This window comes from Pteronotus mesoamericanus, unplaced genomic scaffold (assembly GCF_021234165.1).
Source record: "Pteronotus mesoamericanus isolate MK-2021 breed Mesoamerican mustached bat unplaced genomic scaffold, CSHL_Meso_final scaffold_651, whole genome shotgun sequence".
NCBI lineage: Eukaryota > Metazoa > Chordata > Mammalia > Chiroptera > Mormoopidae > Pteronotus > Pteronotus mesoamericanus.
In genome coordinates, this window is record NW_026555325.1 from 6,023,340 (window position 1) to 6,050,474 (window position 27,135).

Genomic DNA, 27,135 nt, shown 5'->3' on the forward strand with positions numbered 1-27,135 from the left:
TTGGAATTCAAATGAAACTAATTAAAAGATCCTTAAAATGAATCAAAAGTCAACAGCAACAAAATAAAATATTCGCTGTATATTTGATTGATTAGAAAGAATAGGAATTTTACCATGAGAGAGAATAGCAAAGCAATATAACATGATATAGCTTTCTCAAAATATGAAGTTAAACAACAGAAATGTATGCATGATGACTAACGATCACACAGTAAAGACAAATGATAAAATATGCTTGGCTAACCACAGATGAAAAGTAGTAGCAAAGATTTTGAAATGTACATACTTATTAAAAAGTCTCATGTTTAAGCCTAAATGTGTAAAAATGTAAAATAAAGGCTAAAAAAATATGAGATATGGTGTAGGGTGTAAGAATAGCAGTAGAGAAAAAGAAAAAATGGGAAAAATATGAAAAAAACAATAGGACAGCATAGAGGGAAGGGAGGGAGAAAGAGAAAGCATCTTTCTCCTATAAACCACATTTATCTGGGTTTCCTCTAAGGCAGCAGCAAGCCCCTGCTGGTTCTCCAGGAATTGTTCTCCGCAGACATTCAGTCTGAACATTTGGTAACTTTGCTACAGCACAACTTGACCTTTCTCTTATACTTACCAGGTATACTGAATCTTCTACTAATTTATGCAACTTTATATCTGAAATGAAGCTTAGTTGTTTTTTTTTTTGCACAAACATCTCATTTTACTGATTTTCAAAGCCTTAGAGCTAATGACAAGGTCTCTCCTTTAGAATCTTTTTATAATGTTTATCAGGCATAGTACAGCAGCACTATCTATCTGGTATGCCATCAACTATTTAATGCCTTTATTAAAGCATATATAGAATAAATTTCTAGTTCCTGCCAAATATCCCGCCTCTTCCAAGTCTAATTTTATTGAAACAGTGTTTGTACACTTAAAAACTACATCTCCCAGCCTTTCATACAAATGAGGGTGGTTCTGTGTTAAATTTTTGACCAATGGCATGATGATACAAACTATGGTGTCAGGCTTCTGGAAACAGTGGATCAAAGACAAGGTAGCAGAAATTGTTTTTTTCCCCCTGCAATTTTGAATACACTAGATATTCAGAATTTAAAACTGGCTGGAAGGTGCAAAAATTTTAAGAAACTTCCCTCTCTAAACTTCTGTAAGGCTTTTCAGTACCATAAAAAAGAGGTAACTTGTTGAGCAGGGACAGTTTGTTTTTGTTCCTTTTCCTCCCTCCTAGAACAGAGGTGTAATATTTGGAGCTGCGGTGGCCTTCTATGACAATTAGCCTACCTAGAGGATGCAAAGCAAGCGACAAGGTGGCAGAACAGAAATATAGGAGTCTTTAAATCACCACAAAATCACCTTACCTGCCTTGGAATATCTATCTATCTCTGGACATTTTTTACATGATGGGAAAGATAAACTTCAATTCCTAACTGATACAATATGTGTGAACAAGGCAATGCTAAAATGTAAGAAAATATACAAAGAGGAATTATAGGACTCAGGATCTATGACAATAGATTACAGTGGATACTAGTCCCACTGTTAAAATGCATCTTATTTGGGAGGGGTGGTTTATAACCCTAAGAATTGAAAATTTAAGGCTATCTGAAGAAGTAGAAGAAAAACATGATTAAGCCAAGGAATACCAAAACTGTTAGAGGGAAAAAGCTAAAAACTGACAGGGTATAGAGAATTTTATAATACAATATGCAAGCATTTGCTCAGAATGCAAATTGCTAAGCACTGACTGCCTTCCTAAAAATGGTTATTAGGATTTCTCTCCCCAGAGGCCTTCCAAATTGGGTAGATAGCAATCTGTCTAGGCAAATTTGGGTTTAGTCCAGCCCAAAGGCAGACGGATGGACTGGATAACCTCTGAAAAGTCCCTTCTGGCCCTATTTTTCTACAATTCTTTTTCATTCTGAGAGAAAGTTATTGCTGCTTCTCTATTTGTAGATACAGTCATTGAGGAGACCTTTACTCTCTTTATGTACATTGCAGGCATTCCTGGTAAAGAAGAAGAAACAAAACTTAAAGGAGCAAATCACTTTAGCAAAATGCAGGAGTGAATCTTCCTGACACAGAGCACATTGTTTCAAGCCAATAATCCCTGCATGCAGTGTAGTACACTTTTCCCTCTGAGTTACTCTTCAAGAGTCCCGCGCACTTTGGCACGGTATTGCTCTGTCTCCTGTGTGGTTTGTCTTCCCTGCCTACTAGATTGAGTTATTGTGGTGAAGTGACTGAGGTAGAAGTAACTGTGAGGGTTTTTTTAAAGTTGTTTCTAATGTATTAAGAGTATAAGATATATACATAGGGAGACAAAGGACGAATTAAACCAAGGCATATATGCATCGGAAAGTTCACCTCAGTAGAGAAGTTATATTGTGTTAGGTTATATTGCTAGACTATTACCCAAATGTATTTCTCTCAGTGCTGTGCATTTTGTTTTGAGTAATTAATTTAGATGGGTAGGATACAAACCTGATTGATAGAAAAGGACCCAGAACGCATTTGTCCAGGAATAGGATATTGCACTCAAAGGCCATGACTAGTAGAAGCATTTTACCTTACACTGGTTTTGAAAACAGGAACACATGAACCAAACCACAGATAAAAGATCTAAAATATAATTTAAAAAAATCTTGAAATAATCATTTCAGTTCGATATCCAACAGAAAAATCTAATAGCATACATATATACACATAAATTTTATATATACATTTGTATACAACACATTTTATATATAATTTATATGTAGTAACTATTTTGATTGTCTATATATACTATTTAGATTTTTATACCTAATTGGTATAAAAGACAATTCTATATATATTAATTTGTCACTAAACTCCTTTGAGATCTCTTCCATAATATCTAATTGACCTACATAAAAATGAGACAATTCAGGTTCTTAGTGTTTCTGCTCTGAAAATATTGGATAGTTCTCTGAGCCATTTATTAAACTGTATAGATTTTTTCTTGGCACTCTTGATTCTGTACCTGTATTCTGAATGAGAACACACCTCACGTTTCAGCTAATGGAACTAAAAAGTGCTCTTTGGGGTTTGTCCTGCCCATTTTTCTTATATCTGACATGTAAACCTTGGCTCACAGCATCACTGACCTATTTCTGAAGAAGCTCTTTGAGCAGAATGATCTCACTTTGGTTGGCATCTTAAGGTTTCCACAACCACAGTGGGTTGTCTGAGCTGTTTCTACAATCCCCTGTGGCATAAGGAGATCAACCATTTGAATTTATACTTTCTTTTAATCTCAAACCTGATGTAGATCTAAGATGCAAATTCTCAGCTAACATAAATATATCTGGGTGATATATTTTTCCCTGAAAATTTATCTTTAATTAGTATTTTGTGCCCAATCTTAAATATACAAATATACAGAAAGATTTGCAGAAACATAAGATATATATGCATATTTCTCTATATCTCTACATGAATAAAAAAATAGTTGTGTGATTTGATTGTGAAGGGATTAATAATGGGAACTGGGAAGTCACCAGTTACATATTTGTCTTGTTTTTTTGAATATTTAGTACTTTGAAATATTCAGTTATGATGGCATTAATACACATGTAATTCAGTAGAATAGGGTTCACTGTATTAGTGATAACAGTGGATCAAAGACAAGGTAGCTGAAATCGTTTTTTTCCCCCTGCAATTTTGAATACACTAGATATTCAGAATTTAAAACTGGCTGAAAGGTGCAAAAATTTTAAGAAACTTCCCTCTCTAAAGTTCTGTAAGGCTTAACAGAACGCCAGATTGAGTTTAACAAATCAAAGTTTCCAAATATTTATGAATATTTTTCATTGGAATGGGATTATATTGCTTTTTTTTCTTCAAAATTTAAACTTTCTCTACTGAATGTTATAGAGAAGTCTTTCCACATCCTTCCAGATCCCATTATAAAAGTTGAATAGTAGAGAGTTTTTAAAATTTTCTATTTTTCCCATACAGATCTATTTCAAAGAGTTAAAATAAACGTCTCTATTTTCTTTCCACATCACACATTAGATGAAAATGATATTTTTTCCAAGAGGAAAGAGTTAATAGATTATTCTGCAAGTTTGTTATATAGTCTTTCAGCTTATTGTTCATTCAACACATTTTTTCTGCTCAATTAATTAATAAAACTAACAGTGAATATTTGCTGTTCAAATATGTTTTTCAGTTAATATCCTACAGACCATCTTACTGCTTTGAGAATGGGTCAGAAAGGACACTAAAGCACAACAGTTTAATGTACTTCTCTGTGTTGATATGGGAAGGCCCAGTAAAATGCACAAATGAAAACTCAAGGTCACTGTGTTTAAATCTTGCTCTCATACTGTATTTCTGTGTAACTCCTGGGCATTTCGTTCAACCACAGCTACTTGCTATAATTCCTTATATTTTTAACTATCAAGCTGCTTGTGTCAAAAACTAAATAATGAATCAACATTCCACGATAAGTAGAGGGCTGAGTGACAGTTCGTTATAATTCATACTTTTGAATAGCATTGAAACAGTCATATATTTTTCAAAGTTAAGGTGCAAGAGTCCAAAACTTTGACATCAAGAAAGGTAGCTTGTTAAAGATGTGATTCTGGCGACTTAAAATAGTAAATATACCTTCCAAATTTCTAAGTTTCATCTGAAAAGTAATTCACTTAATGTGGCTCTCCATGTCATCTACTTTGACTTTCACTTACATGAACTACATCCAAATGAAACATTAAAGAATAACACCTAACATGCTTTGTTTTGGTTGCTGATCAATGTGAAGAACAGATGACTATTTAGCTCAAATCTTTATAATTATAATAATACGTGTTTCTACCACCTAAGAATAAATCACATAACCTGCTACATGCCACAGTTCTAGTGTTCACATGCTGAACAATAAAGCAGTATCATATAATACCCTTAGATTGAAAATATATTCTAGTATCCTTTTTCACTCTTTAGAGTATTTTTACAATGCACTTTAAGTGTGTCATATTGCATCCTCCTTCTAATATAATAACTCTAGGTCTGATACCAAGATTTTATTTATTTATTTATTTATTTATTTTTTAGCTCCAAACTCAATCTCTCTATTCTGGACCCCATGTGACCAAAGAACTCAGAGCTCTCTTGAGTGTACAATGTTTTCTTACGCAGTTGTGCCTCTGTGCAAATAATTCCCTATTTTTTTAAATGTTCTTCCTTCCTTCACTTGCTACCAAACTCTTAGAGTAAGACACATATTAACTATCAGATACTTTGGGAAATTTTTCTGCATTCCCTCAAGCAGAATTAGATACTCTTTCATTCTTTTTTTAATTCAATTTTTACCTACATCCATTATGACATGTGTATTTCATTAAGGAACAAAATAAGATTTTCTACATCCCCAGTGCTTAGGTAAGTGTCTGGAACCCTATCAGTGTTCGGTGAAAGTTTACTGAAGCTAATGAATGAATTGAATATAGAAAAACACTTTACTGTGTTTCTATTGGCACATTAGAAAAAATCATTTTGGTCTCATACCTGCTATTATTTCTTACAAACTTTTCTGTGTTTTTAATTATATCAGGGAGAGGGTAAGGAAAAGATCCAGATAAATGATGCATCCTAGTGCCCATGAATATTAATATAAATTAACAGTTCCCAAAATGGTGGAACTATTTACAAACCTCTTCTGTTAAGTTAGGAGAGATTACTGGGGATAGGAAATCTGAGTTCTCTAGCTTTTTGTGATTTCACACAGGCCTTGTATCTAAGAGTTTGATACGTTTAAGAATCAGGTATAATAGTTGTTTGAACCAAGGAATAAGCTCTACATCAAAGCAATTGCTATTTTTTTCTTCTAGAGATGTTAGACAAACAAGCAGAATAAATATTCTTTTCAGGTGTGAACTGTGGAACAATATTATTAACTTGAATCTATTTAAAAATCAAAATCAACTGAAAATAGAATACGATTCAGTAACAACTGAAGCTACAGATTACACCAGGACTCTCACCGCAGAAAAGATTAAATAAAAAAAATATGGAAGTAGTATAAGTTAGAAACCACTAAAAAGATAGACATAGAATATTAGACGGTGTTTTGACAAAGGTTATTCCATTTCTTAAGTTAGATCCTTCACTGCTCAATCAATTTAAGCTACTAATATGTCTATACAATATTATTTTATATTTACAGAATTTTCTTGTTTCCATAGTTACTATTAAAAATAATTTGGTGCCAAAGAAAACTAATTAATAAAATGTTGACATTAATTAAAGATGAAAATTTACTTCCAATAAACAATAAACTCTTTTAAATTGTCCTTTGAATGCTGAGCTATGAAAATGAGCCAAATTTCTTTGTCATCCTTTTCCCACAGGTATTCAGTTAGCTAGTGAGCTGTTTCTAAAAGTCAACATACTCAAACAAACTCTTGAAACCTAAACTCCAATCTCTTTAGCAGCATTGGTTGAGGAATTACATCTATTAGGTAAGTGTTAAGAAGTCAGTTTTCTGTACAACAGCATATTTCTAATTAAACAGAATTTATAAAGCTCAGACTGAAAAATAAATGTACATACCTATGCATCTACATATATGTGCACTTATGCACATGTACACATATACGTATATGTATGTGCACACGCATGCACACATGCATGCACACATGTAAATATACATATGTAATGCAGTTTTCAAGTACTACTCTATCCCAATTTCATAGAGGTGTCATTTGTCAACAAAATATCTGCAATAGCATTGCAAAGGAGTGATAGAGTTGTAGAAGACCTATTCTTGGAATTTTGGCTTTGCTTCTGAGAAACAGTAATTTATCTGTGAAATCAAAAGTATAAAGGGCCGTATCCTTTCACTAAACTAACTCTATTACTTAAACCAGTCTCACTGAGAGAAAAATGCTAATCTCTTTGAGAGCTGAGCTAGATTCAGGACTCTCTGATCACCTTAGCACAACTCAACATGAAGAAAATAATTTAACAGGATCTATTCTTAGACTGTAGGAACTTTAGTAATCAAAAATAGTCAGAGCATGCAAACTCAGGTCCTGCTGGCTAATTCCATTTGTTTGTTTTCTAGCTTTTGGTTTATTAATGTTTCTAGTGACTTGACTACACACTGGTGAAATTTCCATCTCTGTGCTCTATGTTTTGTGTTGCTGATGGATACACTTTCTATGACATTGACTCCAGCTTTGTTTTTCCTCCATACTTTTGTTTTTGGACTCCACATACTGAAATCCTGCATACTGACAATGGGGGGGTTGATTGTGAGGGGGGTGGGGTGAGCAGTGGGGAAAGAGGTGGGACAACTGTAAAAGAAAATCAGTATGTTTGTTGGAAATTAACCACGTAAGATCACATAATTACATTTTTTTTAGAGATACAGAATATAGAATCCCTTTTTGCAGGGACCTGAAGAGTCTGCATATTCTTTTAACAGTGAGAACAGATAGTGCCACAGAAAATGTCACTCTGTTGTATGACCATTTTCTACTACCACTGTAATTTAACTAAGGTTGTAAATAATACGAGGGCTCTCTTGGTCATAGTCACTTTAAATGTTAACATAATGAATTAGCTTACAAGTGTAAAATTTTAAAATAACATTGTGATACATCTCAATCAATCTAGTCTCTAGTTAGTTGGGCTTGCTCACTTTTTTGGCATTCTTTGCATGGCTGGAAGATTTTTTGCAGCAATATTCTCTGTTCAGAAATCTTGTACTGTATAAAATGTGTTTTCATTGCTCATGCAACTTAGATATAGGGATATTACCACCAATATAAAATACAATGTAGGAATTGTTAGATAAATACAATTTTTTAAAATACAATATAGTGATTTTTAATGTTTTTATTGTAAAATTTTTATAAATACATCCCTATATATAAATATACTCATCTACAAAAATCAATTTTTCTCTCTTCAAATTGAGTTAAATTATAGAGATTAATATATCAGTGTTAGAGAAAATCATTAATAATAGATATTTTTATTGCCCTCACTAGGGAGAAATTGATTTTTCTAGGAAACATTCAGAAAACAATTCAGTTGAACAACAGGAAAGCACTCCCAAGACTAGAATATCACCTCCAAAATGTTAAACTTTTTTCTTATTAATTTTCATAAAGGATACAAATATACAACCAAATGTGAAGCTCTGATTAGAAAAAAAAATACATCCAGCTTTGAATTACATCTTAGGCTTCATGTATAGTAACTTGAAATAGAGTATGTGCTTAGAACAAAACCAAGAGGAAGCAATGGAAGCATAAGTGATTTAGACAGAACTATTCTTCAGAGGAAATGCATTTCTAAAGATTAATACAATGTTTGAATTACTCTATTTTCTTTCTTTATTATAGGTCTACAGTAAATAAAAAAGTTTCTTAAAGACTTGATAGGCTAGTACCTAATTATCTCTTTAGGAAACATTTTTCATTACATGTGACCAAAATTGGAAGAAAATTTGATGGTGGGAATTTGGAGTAAGTTCCTATGATATAATTTTATCATCAATCCTCTTTCATTTAAAAAAAATCATATACATATGATAATCTGATGTTGCCCAAAAGATTTGATTTTTGTCCAAGGTGAGGGATGCTCTATCAGGGAGGCAAGCACATTTCTAAGTTTCTTTTCTCAATGTAGAAACATTTTATCAAACCACTGACTCTGGAATGACTCTTACCTTTTCAGCCATCTTGATTCGCTCACTCTCTATAGCTATACCAGACCAGATAATTAGGTGAAAATCCTCCTGCTTGGTAAATGCAAGTAGAAATCCAAATATATTGTACTCGTTATTTCTAGGTCGACCACAGGTCATAATAAAGTACTTAGGAGTTTTAAAACACTTTGTTTTGTGAAATTTAGAAATATTTCAAAGGCTAAAGTAGTACAATAAGCTTATTACTGGTAAATTATGAAAAAATAAAAAATGGTTGTCACTTGTGATAAAGATATGAAACTTAGGACAATTGCAAAACATAAATTGGAACAGGAAAAAAGACTGAAATATGAACAACTATATACTCTAATTCTATCTCAGCCTGGAGTATATACCGACCTTTTCAAAAAAAATCAAGATAATTTCTGATGAAGTAAGAAATCCAGACAAAGGAAATTGGCTTAAGAACTATTCTATAGACAATTAAAACTCTCAGACCACAATAGGAACAATTAAAAAACATTTTTTTTTTGTTTTTTCCCTTCTTATACACTCTTTTTTTTTATTTTTAATTAATTTATTTACTTTTTAAATACATTTGTCTCTGCCTTCCCCCCCCTCTTTCCCTTGCCCCCTCCCACCTTCCCTCCCTCAGCTCTTCCCCTTTGGTTTTGTCCATGAGTCCTTGCTATATGTTCCTTGACTTTCCCCTTCCCTTCCCTTTCCCTGCCCCCCCCTCTTCTTATACACTCTTATTGGGTCAGCAAAAAATAACTGGACTTCTTCCTCTTCTGGTTTGAATGGGACATTTTAAGTCATACTGAGTTTTCCATATCCCATAGTTTATAATAAAAGTGATTTTTCAAGTAAAAAATCAAGATAAATTTGGTACTGTTTAATTTTTGTTGAAATATTTTATGTTTTTAGTTGAAACACTTAATTTGCCATAAACAAATCCTTTGTTGGATATATCAAAGTAGATCTATTATCATAACTGTAAATTTTATTTGAAGATTCAGATATATTTTGTTATAATCCACAGCACTGAAAAATGTTTAATACATTCAAATTTGTATAATCACGTCTAAGGGAGTATTTGACAATGTGATGATTCTGCTCTTTTGGAAGCTTAGTCACACACACCTATGTGAAAAGTTGTTTTTTTTTAATGTTCAATAATAAGAAGCTGGAATTATAACTGAAGTAAATGGAATCAAGCTCTAGAAAATATAATTAATTTCTTAAAAGAAAAGTAAATTCTTTAACTTCTATTACATTATATTAATATCATATACAATAAGAATATATTAGTATAATATATAATTGTTTAAAAGAATACATGTCACAGCATCTTTAAATAAACACAAAATATCTCACCTATAAGTGGAACCTAACCAACAATACAAAAATGCAAGGAAAATAAGATCAGCAACACTGAAAGGAAAAGAAACCAACAGAGACAAGCGGGAAGGAGGGAGAGGGGGCGGGGAAAAGGAAGGGAAGGGGCAAGTCAAGGAACATATAGCAAGGACTCATGGACAAAACCAAAGGGGAAGAGCTGAGGGAGGGAGGGAGGGAGGGGGCAAGGGAAAGGGGTGGGGGGTAGGCAGAGACAAATGTATTTGAAAAAATAAAAATTAAAAAAATAAATAAAAATAAATAATAAAATAAAATATCTTATTAATTGCTATAACATAGGTGTTCATAATTGCAACTAAGAATCTGCTGGCTTCTTATGTGAACATGTCAGAGTTCAAGGCTAAGAAAGGAAACATGATCAAAGAAGAAAGACCTTTAACTTCTCAGTCTGAATCTGTTCACAGAACACAGTAATTGGATGTCCCTTAGAAAGAGGGTAGAGGTCTAGTGACCCAGTTGCTATATGATCTCTCAACAACATCATTACCTTAGATTAACTTTCTAACATTTACTCTTTTGTGTAAAAGATATCTCTCTCCCTCTCTGGTCTTGAATTCAGTTTCCTTCAGCAGGGAGTTGGGGGACCAGCAGCCAGTAGGTGATATCAGGCCTCTTGTTGGGCCTGCACATTATGGACTATACAATATTTCAAAAAGCAGTAGCTGACTTTGAACACTTTAAATACATAAAGATATGGAGCTCCTACTGAAATATTGGAACTTTTGGTGACCTAGGACATTTTCCACACGGCAGCAATTAATTTGGATGACTTTGTCCACAGATCAGACATGTATCTCACACTTTCTACATTTTCTTCTACGCTCAACTTTAAGGATACGTTTCTCTTTGACATCAGCTTCCCAGCAAGAATCTGAGATTGTTCAGTGGTTTTTTTTCTTGGCTCCCTCTAGTGGCCTGATTCACTTGATTAATACCTTGATTGTATTTCCAGATCTTTAATCCTCTACTTTTTCCACTTCTTTGTCTCACATTTCATTCCTCCTCCCTAACCAATGTTCATAGAATGTGCCAGTTGCAATTAACTTTTAAATAACTTTGACATTTTTATTATTTTCCCTCCTATCATTGATATGTAGGTAAAATCTTGACCACTGTAGAATTTAGATATTTATTTAAAAAAAGAAAGAAAATTATAAGAAAGTTAGTATAACTTCAAGAAATAATATTCAGGAAAAATATTTCATGAACACATTCTAGTAAAATATTTGTTAAGAATATTTTACTTCAAATACTCTTTGTTTAAACAAAGGTTCAGAGAAGCAAGCATATAACAGCGTACAGTTTCAGTCTATTGTGAGAGTTTCCTCATTTGTCCTTCTCTCAAAAATATTACTTTCATGAAATATAGAATTGTTTAAGAGCCCAACTTCAAATCCAAGTGCATTTCTTTTTCTAATGGCATTTTAAGGAAAGTGCAATAGTTGCAGCTTTCCAATGCATATTGAGTGTCTCTGGCAATAAAATCTGTGTTTTCGCAATAGCTAGTGATATGGTTACGGTTGAAAGAAAAGGCAGGTTATAGGTTTTCTTTGAACTTTCATTAAAGCTATGAAAAATTCACTATTTCAGTTGCTTTGTTCTATAAACAGACTCACCCCGGCAATGTGCTCCTTCATCGTACCCATCTGAGCAGTCCAAGACGCCATTGCAGAGCTGGGATAAATGAACACATTTGTTGGCACCAAGGCAAGCAATGTAATTCAAGGGGCACTTGATTTCTACCTCCTCAGGACCTGGAAAAATAATGTAAAAAAGGATCATTTTTTACAATGGATTAGCTTTGCTAATTTTTTTTACTTGTTAAGCACAAAAAAATTACTATAGTTAATTTACAAAACAAAATTATAGAAATACTATGAGAGGGCAGCTCTGATCCTAACAGACATTGAAATTAGGCTATGTGATTAAAAACCTAATGAAAAACATCTATATAGGAAATAAAATATTGTGTATTCTTTTCAAAGAATGCATTAGCAACACAAATATTTTTCAACCATTAAAGTAGCTTGAACAAAAAATCTGTGGTTTGCTCTGAGTCATTGCTCTGTAACAACCTTAGATAAGAGGACAAGGCACTCAAACCCTATAAATCTCAATTACCTCAACTGTGAAATACAGATAATAACAACTTCTTGGCAGGGTTCTTATTAGAATTATAGCAAGTAACAGGAACAAAAATATTTTAGTGGAATTCAAATGAATTTGTGACAACCTAAAATGTTTTTTTTTAATGTGATTTAAGAATATGAAGACTAGCTAGTTATGTACTTATTTATGTACAGATTCTTTTTTTTTCCCTTAAAAACACCTTCACTGAGCAACTATAATGCAATAGAATTTGCTAAAGAATGAGGAGGCGATGATGATCAGGGCATATTCCTTGAGTTTACTTGCTGCTGGTACGTGTACTTTATATCATCACCCTTTTTGCTTTTAAAGATGCACTAAAGTCAGAATGCATACTCTTTTCTCAAAGGTCACCAATTCCAAATCCTCATCAAACACCCAAGTTGTATACTGTTGTATCTAAATTTCAGGTATATTGTTGTATCTAATTCCCAAATCCTATCTACACTTCTTCTGTAGGCACTCCCAAATTCCCCGTAATGACTTTAAATCTTGTTCAGTTCTCCCACATCTTAAGTGTAATCATACCAATGACTACAATTATGTATTAATTTGATGTTGATTATGACAGCAAATCAGATTCTATAGTCATACATGTTTAGCTTTTAACTACACTTCTAGCAATGCCCATGGGGCATTTATTTAATGAACTCAGCACTAGGTTTCTTGTCTGTAAATGGTACTGTTAACTGAGCCTATTTGTTGAGGTTGCTGTGAATGTCAAATGTTACTAATGGTAAAGCACTGAGCACTGTGAGATGCTGGCTCAGAGCATAAATTCAAATTCAATATGTATTGTTCACGTAAATTAATGCAAAATAGTAGGGACGGTAACAGATTCTGGAGCCAGATTATTGGGTCCAATTCCTGGTCTCATCACTTGTAAACTGAGTAACTTGAGCAAGTTATTTATACCTTTTCTGTGTTTCCCCAGGTTGTTGTAAGAATTGTATCAAAAACTCTTGGCATTTCTCCTAGCAAGCCCTAAGTGTTTTCTATTATCATAGTTAAATAAAGATTGGGCCAAGAATGTGAGTTGGCTTTTGGTAAACACTTGTATCTCATAGCTTTATCTTCTGTTGCAAGCCCCATCCCCAACAAATGCTAAAAAATAATGAAAATGCCAATCTAACGTATTCTAGGATATGCAAAGTTATGAGAATTGCAGAATTAGAAAATGAAAAAAAAAGAAAAAGTATTACACAAGCAAAACACAATTAGCTGGAGTTGCCAAAAGAAAGATGTGCTTTCTTGAAATGCCTTATCAAATATTAATTATAGGTGTATGTGATTTTGTCTGATGGTTAAACAGCTTGAAACATTTTGCATTTGAGAGATGTAAACAAATTTTTATGTAATTTCACTACCTGAAGTGTTGCCACTAACAGGTGTCTGTATCTTTTCATGTATATTTATACAATTACTGCTATAAAAAACTATTAGTTTTGTCAGACACTTGTCTCTGCAGATGCACAACTCATCTTACTGTAACATGTCTCTGTAACTTGAGTATCAATATCTTAAAAAATAAATGTTTTTCTCATATATAGCTGAAGTACAAACACAAATTTAAATATGATTCATAAAAATAAAAGTAAAATTTTCACTGAGAGTTTTTAGCTATTTAATACTGTATTTGTAACATTAACATAAATCCATTTTTAAAATAAAATTTAAAAAACATGAAATAGTTTTGAAAAGGTGTAAGCTTCTATGACCAACAGTCGCAAACTAGTTCTTAAAATTAATTGCCTGATTCCTCAAAATTTAAAAACACATATCCTTGCAATGTCAAAGTCAGGTTAAGACCAGATACATCGAGATCTCTCTGAAAATTAAAAACGTAATAACCCACACAAAGAACACTTCAAAACCCTGGGGAATTTTAGATATTTTACACTTAGAGACCAAAAGCGCTTCAGTAGTTCTTAGAAAAAACAAGATTCTTTATTTTTTTTAATTTAATATTTATTATATTTTTCCATTACCATTTAGTCTCTATATGCACCCCTCCCCTCAGCAAAGTGATACATATGTTGGTACAAATTGAGTATGATTTTTAATTTTGAAGACGGCCATGTAAATGATGAACATGACAGAAGGAGTGGAATGCACATCTGGTGTTCCGAAAAAAGGCTTGGCTACCTACGGATTTTGAGAAAACAAGAAAAATGTTTGGATTTCTCAAGGGTAATATATAGGCCTATTAAATTCCTCTAGTGGTAAGAATTTGGGAAAGTAAGAGAAATTCATTTGAAATAATGAAACAGTTCATAAGTTTCTTTATAGACTAACCAATGTACTCTTCCCCATCTTTGATGTACTTTCATCTTGCTCTGATCAACACTGGATAACCGGTAAGACGGCTGGGCCACAGCTTGCTGGACCGTTCCTCAGCCAGTCCTCCCAAAATGTTTATATTAAGGCACATAAGACAATGATGATATTTGCAAGTTCCACTGAAGTAAATAGCAGAAATTAGTTGTAGAGGTTAACCCAGACCTTAGGAATTAACCTCAAAATTGAGAGATCAGTTTCTTAACCCTCTTTGACCAGTGCTAGGATACTTTAGTTGGAAAACTCTGCTAAAACCAGTATTGTGCTGTTCTTTCTGGAAAATGGGAATAGAGACAGGTCAGTGTGAGAAACAGTAATGACCGCCGCAACTAAAATCCTCACAGAAGCCCAGCAATAGGGGTATTTGCTGACTGTTGCTTTGGAGAACAATCTGTTCTTAAGCCCTAGTCATTATTTGTGCAGTAAAGGCTGTACTCTCCTGCGGGACTCCTTTAGTCTATTCTGTGAGGGATGGGAGACTCAGTCTGTCAACTACTTTTACCCATTTACCTGTGTGACAAGGGCAACCATATGATAATGAAACCTGCATGAATGCCTGAGAACATGTCAATATTGCCTTAAATGATCCACGTCATGAAGACTTCTAGGCGTTCAAATGCTTTAAAAATCAGAAATCATAATCTGACCATATCAAGACGTAGGGTTGGAGGCTCCCTCATATACCCAAATTTATCTCTTTAGTTGCTAAATCATGTGCATTTGGGGGGACCTGGGAGAGGGACTGGCATAACTGGGCAGCATGTGAGAAATTTCAAAATACTACAAAGACAGTCAAAAAAATTAACAAGTACTGTAGTCCTATGGAGAATACCACTTTGATTTTTGGTAATGCATACGCAGAAAACATTTCCAGTCCCTCAAATCTAATTTTAGGTGACCTGAGCAAGGTAGCAGAATTTAACATATAGTAATTAATTATAAGAAAGAATATCTCATTCATTAGGAAGATTTTAAAATATCAATAAAGAAGAATAGTATAAGTATTTTTTTAATTTGTATAAGCCTTACCCAATTAGTTGAAATAAGATTAATTTCTTAAACTATTTTTTTTACAAAGAAGCCTTCTAGAATAATGCAAGGATAACATGATTCATGTGTATGTTTTTGAATGTTTACATTATTTTTTTACACATAGAGTAAATATCTTACTTTGTTGAGTAAAACATAGTAAAAGAAGACATAGCCTTATTAAATGCCTTCTCAGTTTAAAGAAAACTAAGATAGTGTATTTTGTGAAGGAGGTATTTCTTCTGTAATGGGAGGTAAGTAGAATACCTCTACTTGTCACTATGTCATTGTATCTTAGCAGAATCCTCATCCTCAAAAGATAACCTCTCTTGCTGCACTCTATCACATCCCGCGCACTGTTTTGATTTATCAAGATTTGCTGCTTGGTTATACTGTACTTTCCAATGATTCTAAGTTTTTGGCCTGCAATTTCATCGACTTTTCTTACTCTTCACTCAAGAAAAAAGTCACTTTTGCTGATTGAACTTTCCTTCAATCAGCATCCCTTCTTTCCTAAGTTTCCTTTTAACTCTTAAACCCTGCAAAATGTAGACTGGGCCTGCTGCATTCCCATGTCCTTCACACAGTAGCCTCTGTTTCCACCCCTGCTGAGCTTCTCCCAAAGGTCTCCATGGTCCCGCTACTGGTGAAGCCAGAGACATACACTGTCCTCAAGGTGGACCTAGATTCCTCTGCCGTAGACACACTTCTCACTGTTATTCCTTATGCCTCTTATACTTCAGTCACACTATTACAGCTGTTGTTACTGTTATTTATGTTATTCTATAAACACACTTGGATACATTTCACACACACTCTTGCATAAATTCAGCTGTCTGTCTGGAAAACAAACATCTAGTACACTTTGTGGCACAGAACAGGTGTTCGATATACAGTTGCTGAATGATGCTCAAGATACATTTTAACTCCTGGATAATTTCTACTTTTTTTTGATGTTCCAGAAGTTACCTTTTCCCACCACCAATACATTCTGAAAATAAATATTACAAATACTGTTTCACCCAACAGCTACTCTCAAAATCCTAACTGTTTTTATTGAGGGCCACAATAAAATCAAACTTCTTTGCCTGATTTCATCGTCTAATTAAAAATTAACATTACTTCCAAATTATTTTTAGTATTTATACTATATTGCATTCAGTGTCATCTTTTACCTACTTACAATAAACCAAATTTTCCCACTTCTTGGTTTTTCTTTCAGCAATATTATCATCTGGAAAGTAAACCTCTTTCTTTCTGCCCAGCAAAATCTCACATAGACAGCCTCAAACTCCTGCCTGTCCATCAGATTTTCATTATAAAAACAGTATGACATAATGTGAAGATTATAATCCGTAGAGAGCAAGCCCTTGTGTTAAAGTTTTTATCTGCCATTTATTAGTTGTTCTATACTTAAAGTACTTAATTTCATTGTGACTCATTTTTTAAATTTGAGAAATGGATATACTAATCGTGTTTACCTCATATGATTTTCATAAGGTTTGGGAAGCAACATAAAACTGAGAGTTTTTTGCATGTAGCTGTCCAAGGGTTATTTTTTCTCCATTTTATGCTTCTGCCCCTTTTGTTGAATATTAACTGACCATAGAGGCATGGGTTTCTTTCTGGGCTCTCCAATCTGTTCCATTAATCTATGGGTCTGTTCTTATTCCAGTACCAGGCTGTTTTGATTACAGTGGCCTTGTAACATAGTTTTATATCAAGTATTCTGATCCCTCTTACTTTGTTCTTCTTAAAATTGCTGCAACTATCTGGGGTTGTTTATGCTTACATATAAATTTTTGGAATGTTTTTTCTATACCTGTGAAATATGTCATTGCTATTTTAATTGGTATTGCATTGAATCTATCAATCGCATTGGGTAATATGGATATTTTGATGATGTTAATTCTTCTAATCCATGAACACAGTATATTCTTCTATTTATTTGTGTCTTCCTTAATTTCTTTCTTCAGTATTGTGTAGTTTTCGGAGTACAGCTCTTTTACCTCCTTGGTTAGATCAAAAAACTATGGTACATTTACACAATGGAATACCGCATAGCAGAAAGAAAAAAGAGCTCCTACCATTTGTGACAGCATGGATGGATCTGGAGAGCATTATACTAAGTGAAAGAAGCCAGGAGGTGAAAGGCAAATACCATATGATCTCACCTATAAGTGGAACCTAATCAACAAAACTAACAAGAAAGCAAAATATAATGAGAGACATTGAAATAAAGAACAAAGAGACAGTAACCAGAGGGGAAGAGAGAGGGGGATAAAAGGGAAAAGACAGGGAAAGGTCATCAAGGAACATGTATAAAGTACCCACGGACAAAGCCAAAGTGGGGTAGGAGCTGGGGGTAGATGGGGTGGGGGAGGGGGAAATGGAGACAACTGTACTTGAACAACAATAAAAAAAGTTACAATAAAAAATGGGAGTTTTTATAGGGGTTATTGATCACACTTTGTCCTATGAACTTATACAGACATTATTTACATCACATTTTAATTTGCAATAAAAATATCTCAGTAAAATGCATGAACTTGTGTTAATATATGCAATTTCACATATATTTCATGAGTCACAAGACCTCTCATGTATTTATTTTATTTCCTTTTCTTTACAATATAAAGCAAAAGGCAGGAATAAACAAATATTGATTGCTAGTTATTATACAAATAAGTAAAAATAATTTGGTATAAAAATTATCAACAAAAGGCATAAAATGCCTTCCAAATTAAAATTTTAAATTATGCAGTTTGGATTGCATTTGAAGGTACCCGTTGATTCACATAAAACATTGAGATTTGATTATAACTTGAAAATTTATTTAAAACTCAGCTTCTAGTAAAGCCCAGTATTTGTTTTAAAAATACTCAGGTATATAAGGATGATTTCTAATGATAGAATACAATATTTACTATTGAATATTGTACCTTGTGGAGATTTTCTATTTATTAAAGATCCCATGATTTCTAAGCATTTTTAACAATTGCCTTAAAATTAACTTTCCTAAAGTAATTTAAAAACAATTTTTTAGTGTCATTATAACTAATTAATATATAATGATTTCTAGAGCATCATAAACTTGATTGCAAATGCTTAATATTTTCTATTTTTAGGTTTTTTTAATAAATAGTTTTCCACACAATCAGTTCCAGTTTCCTGGAAATATAGACAATCATCTTTTAAAAGGAGAAGGTAATTCTTATATGATTAAATATATGGAAATATTGCATTACAAAATTAATTATAATTCTCACAGTTGAGAAATCAAAACAGTTATAGCAATATGTACCACTTATGAAAACTATAAAGCATGTGAATTGTTTATTCCATGGTTTTTGTAAAAATTGGTATATAACATAAAGGTGTTTAATATTATCTGATTTCTATTAAATATAACATTGGATCACATAATACATTTACAGAAATAATACAATGTTTCTATACTGTCTTTATTTTATAAGACCCTTGTCTTATTTTCAGGCATGATTTTCTTTTATATGTGAGGTAATTCACCTGACAAACTATTTTAAGGAGAAAATGAAAGAAATTTATAGTATTTCAAAGAAAATTAAAATTAGATTTATGAGTTTCAACTTTTAAATAAAATATTAATTGATGTCATGTCTTAATTTCTGATTACACTTAAGAAATACAGGAAAATGAATAACAACCTCTAAAGATAAATGTACATTTAATCTAATAGTAACTCACTCAAATGAAATAATTTCTCTGTAAAATACATTTTAGTAAGGTCTTCTGTGTTTACATATTTCAAATGGATGTTATGAAGCTTCAAGAATGGGGAGAGATCTAAAAGTGATTGATTTTGTCGACTGCACTACCCTTAAGCCATCTCTGACATCTGTCCTATTTTTAAAGTCCCTGAGGAATGAGATTTTGCAGGTTTGATATCTTGTTCCAAGGTTTAAAAATTATTTTTCTTTAGCCCACTTCCTTAGATGTCTCAGTGTAGGAGAATTCCTTGCATCCAACATATTGAGCTGTATTTATGTATTTAATATAGGGAAATCATGCCTAGTAACCTAAGACAGATTATGCCATGTGAGAGCAATTCTGCTATGAGCAAAGTCACCATTGTGTTTATTATTATGTGTATAAATAAATAAATGGTTAGTTAAGACTCTTTTACTAAAACTTTCTAAATCCCATTAAGAAACACTGTTTTGTTAAAAAAAAAAGAGTCCTATATTTGTGTGTGTGTGTGTGTTTGTATATGTTTGTTTTCTGCTAATTTTAGAATATATCAAGTGATTTTTTTTATCAATTTAATTGACTGTCAGCATCAAACAAATATAGGTTAGACGATAACCTTCTCCTGCACTGAAACTGTAAACATTTAGAGTTCAGTCTAAATTGGCAAACAAAAATTATTGTACAACATAGCAAAAGTGTTATTGTTATTAATTATAGCCTTAGAAATCAGAACTTTATCAGGCCAATGGACCATCTTGCTTCCTGATCTTTCATTTAAGGGCAAGTAGAAAGAAAAATAAATGAAATCACTCTTTTATGAGTGACCATAACTGCAACATTGCTATTCACTAAACCATGCAAATGGAGGGAACTCAATTTAGATGATTTTAAAAGTAGCATTATTTCAGTGTTTTTAAAGCTCCCTTACCCCTCTCCATGTATCTACTTATCATGTTGCTTGATTGCTAGATTGCCCCCTCTCTCTTTGTCAGAAAGTCAAAAAATGGCTTTTTTTTCTTCCTCCACCTCAGCTAAAATAGAGCTGCATGATTTTTTGAGTCCTGCTCTTTGCTAGCTAACTTCATAAACTAGCTGGTAATGTATTTGCATTCAACAAGATTCTTATAGAAACAATGGATTAACTGTAAAGATCAAAATTTTAGGCCCTCTGCAAAAATGACAAAAGTACTTTTCTTTGTGAGAAAGGGGCAGTTCATTGATTTTTGATGGCACACCTCTGGGTAGCAGTTGTGTTAATTTCTAAAGTTGGCTCTTGACTCTCTTTTGAAATAAGTAAATATGTATTAAATCAATGAACCGGAAAGAGGGTGCCTATTTTCAATTTGTAGAAATCCTATAGTATTTCCAATAAGTAAAATATATGTTCTAGTCATTTCTTAAAACTCTTCTCTAAAGAAAAGATTTACCCAAATTTGCAGATATAATAACTAAGGAAGCCGCTATAATGTTCCATTTGGGAGTATGTTCCTACAGAAACACAGAATAAAATATAAGTGCTTCATCTCTAAAGCCAATGCTTTTTGCTCTTGTTCTCTGGGTTACTTTACTTATTACATCCCAGGGACAGCTCCTGATTGCAACTTGAAGTTTTGGACAATGTGGAAAGCATACCCAGTTTGAAGCAGAGATGACCCCCAGTAGGAAACATGTTAACAGACAAATACATGGCAGGAAAAGACAAGCTAAAATCAGATAGATTCACACATCTCCCAGAGAAAAGGAGCTTTACTGCAACAAAGGGACAATGAGTAAGAGCAGCCTACTGGTGCATCTGCATGTTAGGACATCTGAGAGTCTGATCTTTGATTCCACAAATGTGTTAGGAATTGCTTCTGAGCCAAACTGTGCACATAGAAGCACTACTGTCGCCACTCTTAAGATGGATTTTTCTTTTTTTTTTTTTAGAAATCTTCAAAGGAAGAGGGTTATTTTCCCAGCCTCTTCCCCTATAGGCTACAATAATAAAAAGTTACATGCCTGTCCCAGTTTAAGGCCTAAAAACCAAAGGCAGGCTAATGGCAGGTGATTAATGGAGGAAAGGACTACCAGGGTGTGTTGCCCAAATGACAACAGTTAAAGGTCAAAGAAATTATAAGTATATAAATTGTTTCCAAAACACTTCAAAGACATTATTAATTTCCCCCCAAAAAATGGTAACAAAGCCAACATTTGATGACTAAATATGTAAGAAACCAAAACTAATAAACACAAATATCTGTAGTTCCTTATACTCAGAACAAATAAAAAGAGCTACTTTGAGGATACAATGGATGACAAACCTAATTCTTATCCAACTAGTTCTTTACTAATTTAGACAAGATGAAAACAACTCCACACAAACTAGAGAACAATCTTATTTTGTAGGGCTCGCCTAAGACAACAGTAAATTATATACACTGACAAAAAACAAAAAACAAAAAAAACAACTGTCTGATTTAGAGAGAAATCTGTTCTATGAACTTTGGTCAAACAACAGATTCACTCTGATATATGTAAACAATGAGTAGAAAGATCTTTTCTGATTTCATTATTTAATAGGAGTTATTCATTGTTTATTCTGTTTGGAGAAAAGAATGATATTTGCTTGCAATGAAGGAATAAGAGAAAAATGGAGAAGAGAGTAGTGTAAATATATGCCTTGAATCAATGTTTCACATTCTGAAAAACAGTTCTAAGCTGTATATGAAACAAATAAACAATTGTTTGAGAGACCTGATTAGCATACAAACGGTTTTACAGTTAGAGGAACCAAATAATGCACATGTCATTAATCATCTTTCACTGGAAGAACCATGTTGGGAAACCCAGTGATTCTTATATAAATCAATTTATACTTGAGAGGAAAACAAATGTTAAACAGCACAATTTAGAAGCCATACGTTGATACAGATATTCTCACACTCTTGAATCATTTGTAGTGTATACACATTGTGTATTTCAGACCAAATTTAAAAAGTTGTTGATAAGAAATATTCTTCAAATATAACTTTATGCTATTCAAAATGATATTAACTGTGAAAATAATTTTATGATGCACTTTTATTGAAAACAGTTTTCTCTTGCATTCTGTAAAAGTAGTATTGTATCAATTGGAGGACTGCTGTTTGTTAAGTATTTTTTATGCTCCAGTCTCTGTGGTAAACATGTAATGTCCACCATCTTATTAAATCCTTACAAGACCACTCTGAGTTATATATTATAGTTGCTATTATATAGATGAAAAAACTGAACATTGCAGACAAATACCTTCTTCAGGTTTACAAAGTTATAATCCTATTATTTGAATTTAGGTCTCTTACATTTTCAAAACCTGGTTTCTTTTGTAATATGTTGTATCCACTGCACTACCATATCAATCCCAGGTACCAAAGAAATAAACAAGGCAATGAAACCTAATTGTGTTATCTCTGTCCATCTGCTTTTCTCTCTCTCTCTTTGTGAAATAGATTACAGAAGGACCTTGAGGAAGAGGAAAGGTAATCATGCTAGTGGTCAAGGTTGTGAAGTCATATATGTCAATGCCTAAACAACTCTTATAGTCAGGGAAGATACCCAATTTTTAACACAATGTGAAATGCACTTTACAGAATACAACTTCTACAATCAATTGTGCTTAGAGGAATTTGCATTGCCCATTTTCAGCAAATTCTAACTAGGAATATGTTTCCCACATGCTTTGCTTTGATGACAGAATAATTACTATGAATCTAGGTTGTCCTCAGTAAATACAAACAAGTTTTAAATGGTATGTTTTGCTAAGGTAAAGTCAAAATCTTCTAATGGTCAACCTAGGGTTTTAGCACAAAAACCCTTCCTTCAATCATTTAAATCAGTCTTTTACCAGGACTTATTTCTGCTTTGGCGGGGCATCCACTAGATCAAGCAGACTGGCCACATGTCAGTCGCTATCTCTTCCTGGCAAAGCCCTGCCACTTCCGCTACTTGGCACAGCTTCAGTGCCTGGCTTTCTTGGCAGGCTCCAGCCCAGTATGAAGGATGCCAACATCACAGGTTCAAATACCATATGGTACAATTATCTGCCTTTCTGTTTTTCAGACACAGATTTTACATCCTAACATCTGCGGCTCGTATATCCTCTTCATGCTAGAACTGACACAGGGCAAATCAGTATCTTTGAAGCAATACAAATCCGTAAGAGGAAGAATTGATACCACTTATGATTCAATTGTATATTTGAAAAGACAGAGGCTTAGCCAGGTTTAAGTTTGAGTTCAATGTGCCAACAATAAACACTCATCTAGATTCTCCCCTGGAAACCCTCAACAGAAGCACTCCAGGGCCTTTGAGTGTGCTCATGTAATTGCTTCAGTTCATTATATGACACCTTGGCTCCCCTCTTTTAAACGGAGCTGAATTTCTCCAACTTATGTGAAAAATTAAAACAACTACTAAATAAACAGTGTTTGCTGACTAGTAAAGCAGCAAAAAAATTTTCTTTCTTAATAGAAATCATTTACTGGAAGTTGGTACTTTCCTCAAAATTGTATAAAGCAATTACTTTTTTCCCAGCATACTATGTACATAGAGGTTTATGCCAGGTAAAAGGAAAATACAGAAAACAAAAATCAGATTGAGACAAACACACTCAAACACTTACACACAGAATTATTTCATGACTAATAAAGGTAATGAAAGTAATCCACTAAATGATATCTGAATGGTCTAAAAAAGGTAATAAACTGATAACTGTTATTTGGATACTAGAGAGGAATTCTTTATTTTTATGGACAATTCTAATGATTTATAAAGTTACAATTTCCTCTTGAAAATTTCTTGGCTCAGGAAAAAAATCAAAGAAAAAGAGCAACAACAAAAGGAATTTTCTGATTCTCTATGTTGAAAATTATGAAAAAAAAAAATGGGAAAAAAATGAAACTCATGTATCAGCCAAATACCCAGGTTGGCTTTCTCCTGCATTCTGTATGAAGAATCCAAGGCTGGTGAGAGTTACACTAAATTTTGATCTACCATTGTTGCAAAATTTCAGTGAGTCTCATCTTGTCCACCAAATCTTTTTTGTCCGATATATTTGCAAAGAAAACCACTGATGTATTTTCATTGTATCTGCCCTTTGTGACCTTTTATATCCATGTTAATGAACAGAAAAATGGTCAAGAGGACCTGAAATAGTACGGAAGAACAGAAAAGGTTAACAGAAATGTGCAGAAGGAAAATCAGATATAGGGCAACAGAATTGACCCAGTTTTTTCCCACCCTAAATTCATGACTTTTGAAATCAGTAGTTTGAACAGGTACATGCAAATGAAAAAAACTTCCAAAAGAACAACTTTTTTTCATGTTTATATTTAATATTTATTCTGTAAATAAATTTTAAATAATTTGTTAGTTTAACAGCATCACCTCTGGAATTGGATTAAAACCTATTGAAGTTGGACTTCTGTGCCTGTATATGTAAACATACACACACAATGAATTGGTAAAATTGAAAATAATAGTCTACTACAAGCAAAACTATATATACAGCGTATAGCAAAAGTAGGTTTACAGTTATGAATATGTGGACCACACAGTTTATTCTTGTATTATTTATTAATTATTATATTATTTTTCAGACAAACAACTGTAAACCTACTTTTGCCCCATCGAGTATCTGTCAGTTTGGGAAAACATAGAAATCCTTTACTGCAGCATTTCCTTTGATTTCACCTGTGTTTCATTATGGTATTCTCTGATGAAGTTGATTAATGACCACAACTAAGGTAAAATAGCACAGTATTTAAGATAGAAGGAGTAATCCATAAAATTTCTTTAAGAACGTCTCAGTTATATGTAAAGTTGTCATGGAAATGTTGTGTTTTATTAGAGTGTTTTATTTAAAAAATAGATATCTAAAAGCTTCTTAAAATATTAAAGTAAAAAAAGAAAATGACCCCAGGATGGGGTAAACATTTTGGTATTTTATGCTGGAGTGCATGAAGGATTCCACCTTCTTATCAGTTATTCAACATATTTCACCATTTTGCTACTCTGCTCTGATTTTCATGGATTATGTCTCTCATGAATATTTCCCCACATTTCATAGTAAACATTTTGTCAAGGTCACATTTAGTGTCACACTACATATGCTAAGACAATGCTACCCCAACTTTAATGCACATGTGGATCACCTAGGTGTCTCCTTGAAGTACAGAGTTGGATTCCGCAGATCTGGGCAGGGCTGGCACCCTGCCTTTCCTTCAGCTGCCGGGTGACGCCCGCGCAGCTCCCGCACAGACCACGCTTGGCGTGGCGATATGCTAATACATCTAAAAGTGGGTTTTAAATTCAGTGCCCATTTTCTGAAAATACCTTCACTGAAATGGAATCTAAGAAAGGGAGCACATCATTTTGTTTAACCACAAATTAAACAAAATGTCACTTGAGAGGCCAGAAGCACATAATTTTAAACTTTTATTAATATTATTGTATTGACACATTCTAGAAATGCTGATCCGAAGCAGATTCTTATGAAACATTGTGTCTTTGGGACAACATATGCATTCTTATACTGATGAAAATTTTCCAAATGTTACCCAGGGATCTTATGTTGTCAAAGAAAAAGTAAGATAAAAAAGCATCATGAGCTACGGGGAAGATACTGAATATAAAAAGTGGGAAATTATGCAAAAAGTTCACTTTTTCTGTTACTTGGTTTTAGAAACTGTGAATGGATAGTGTGAGAGTACAAATGATAAAGTGATCCTATGATGTCAGATCTGACAGCTTGGTTAAAATTGTATTAGAAGTAGTCACTTCTCAATTTACTGTACATAGTAAGTCAAGGATGAAAAACCTTAACTGCTGTGAGTCAGAACTCCAGACCTGGGAAAGACTAAGGCAGAGACTGGCTTTCTTTTTGTTTGCAAGCCCTATGTAATATTGTTTTATATATAGTTATACACACAAACACACACACACACACATAAAATAAACGCGCGCACACACCCATATATACACACACATAATTTCACCCTGCTTGTTTTCCTTCTGCATCCTAACTTCATTTCTTCCCTTAATTTTTCAAAATTTACTCTTGGAAAGTTAAACGGCTGGTTTAGGTCTCTGGGACACTGACATCAAGATATTTCAAATATTAATTTAGACCAACTATCTTCTCTGAACTGCTACCTGCAATTGTTTACACTTGTACCACTGCATGTAGTGAAAGCATGTTCTTCAATATTTAATTAAGTTGTTAGAGAAAACTAGTTTGAAGCCACTTTGTGTCCTAGTTTAAAGCTATAAAAGACCTAGACTAACTAACTAAGGAGGCGTGGAAGCTTGCTCTTTGCCATATATTAGTGTGAAGTAAGGGCAAGGGAATGGGTCCCAGAGAAAAAAGTGAAGAGATGCCAGAATAAGCAGTGCGGGCGGATTTCTGTTTGCCCAAACTTCTTTACTTTCACCTAACCCTGAAGTGCCTTAAAAATGCTTAAGGAATTGAGTAAGTGTCTGCTAGGCCTGAGCTCTCGTGCAAATCTACTGAAAAAATGGCTAATTGCAAAATGCTAACGAAAGAAAAAAGTCTGATAACTCATTTGACAATGCATAATTGTAAGTATTCTATCTTGAAGGTATTTAACTTAAATTGTAACTTTATAAAAATAACAAAATATAAATTAATATTAGGAAGTAAATTCATTCTGAATCTTTTAGGAAATGTCTCTAAAAGTAAAAATAACCTAATACAGTAGTACAATAAAACATAAATTACTCAAAGATTATGCTTACTAAGTATGATGACTTGAAAA

The 27,135-nt window shown here is 33.2% G+C and overlaps 1 protein-coding gene across 1 annotated transcript in view; it reads right to left on the reverse strand.

Annotated features, from left to right (window-relative positions):
* The window catches only part of LRP1B (LDL receptor related protein 1B), a 1,772,547-nt gene that overhangs the window by 1,099,078 nt on the left and 646,334 nt on the right, over positions 1 to 27,135 (reverse strand). The window contains exon 3 of the mRNA XM_054562474.1: positions 11,716 to 11,853. Within this exon, the coding sequence (XP_054418449.1) occupies positions 11,716 to 11,853 (138 nt within the window). The remainder of the gene's footprint in view (positions 1 to 11,715; positions 11,854 to 27,135) is intronic.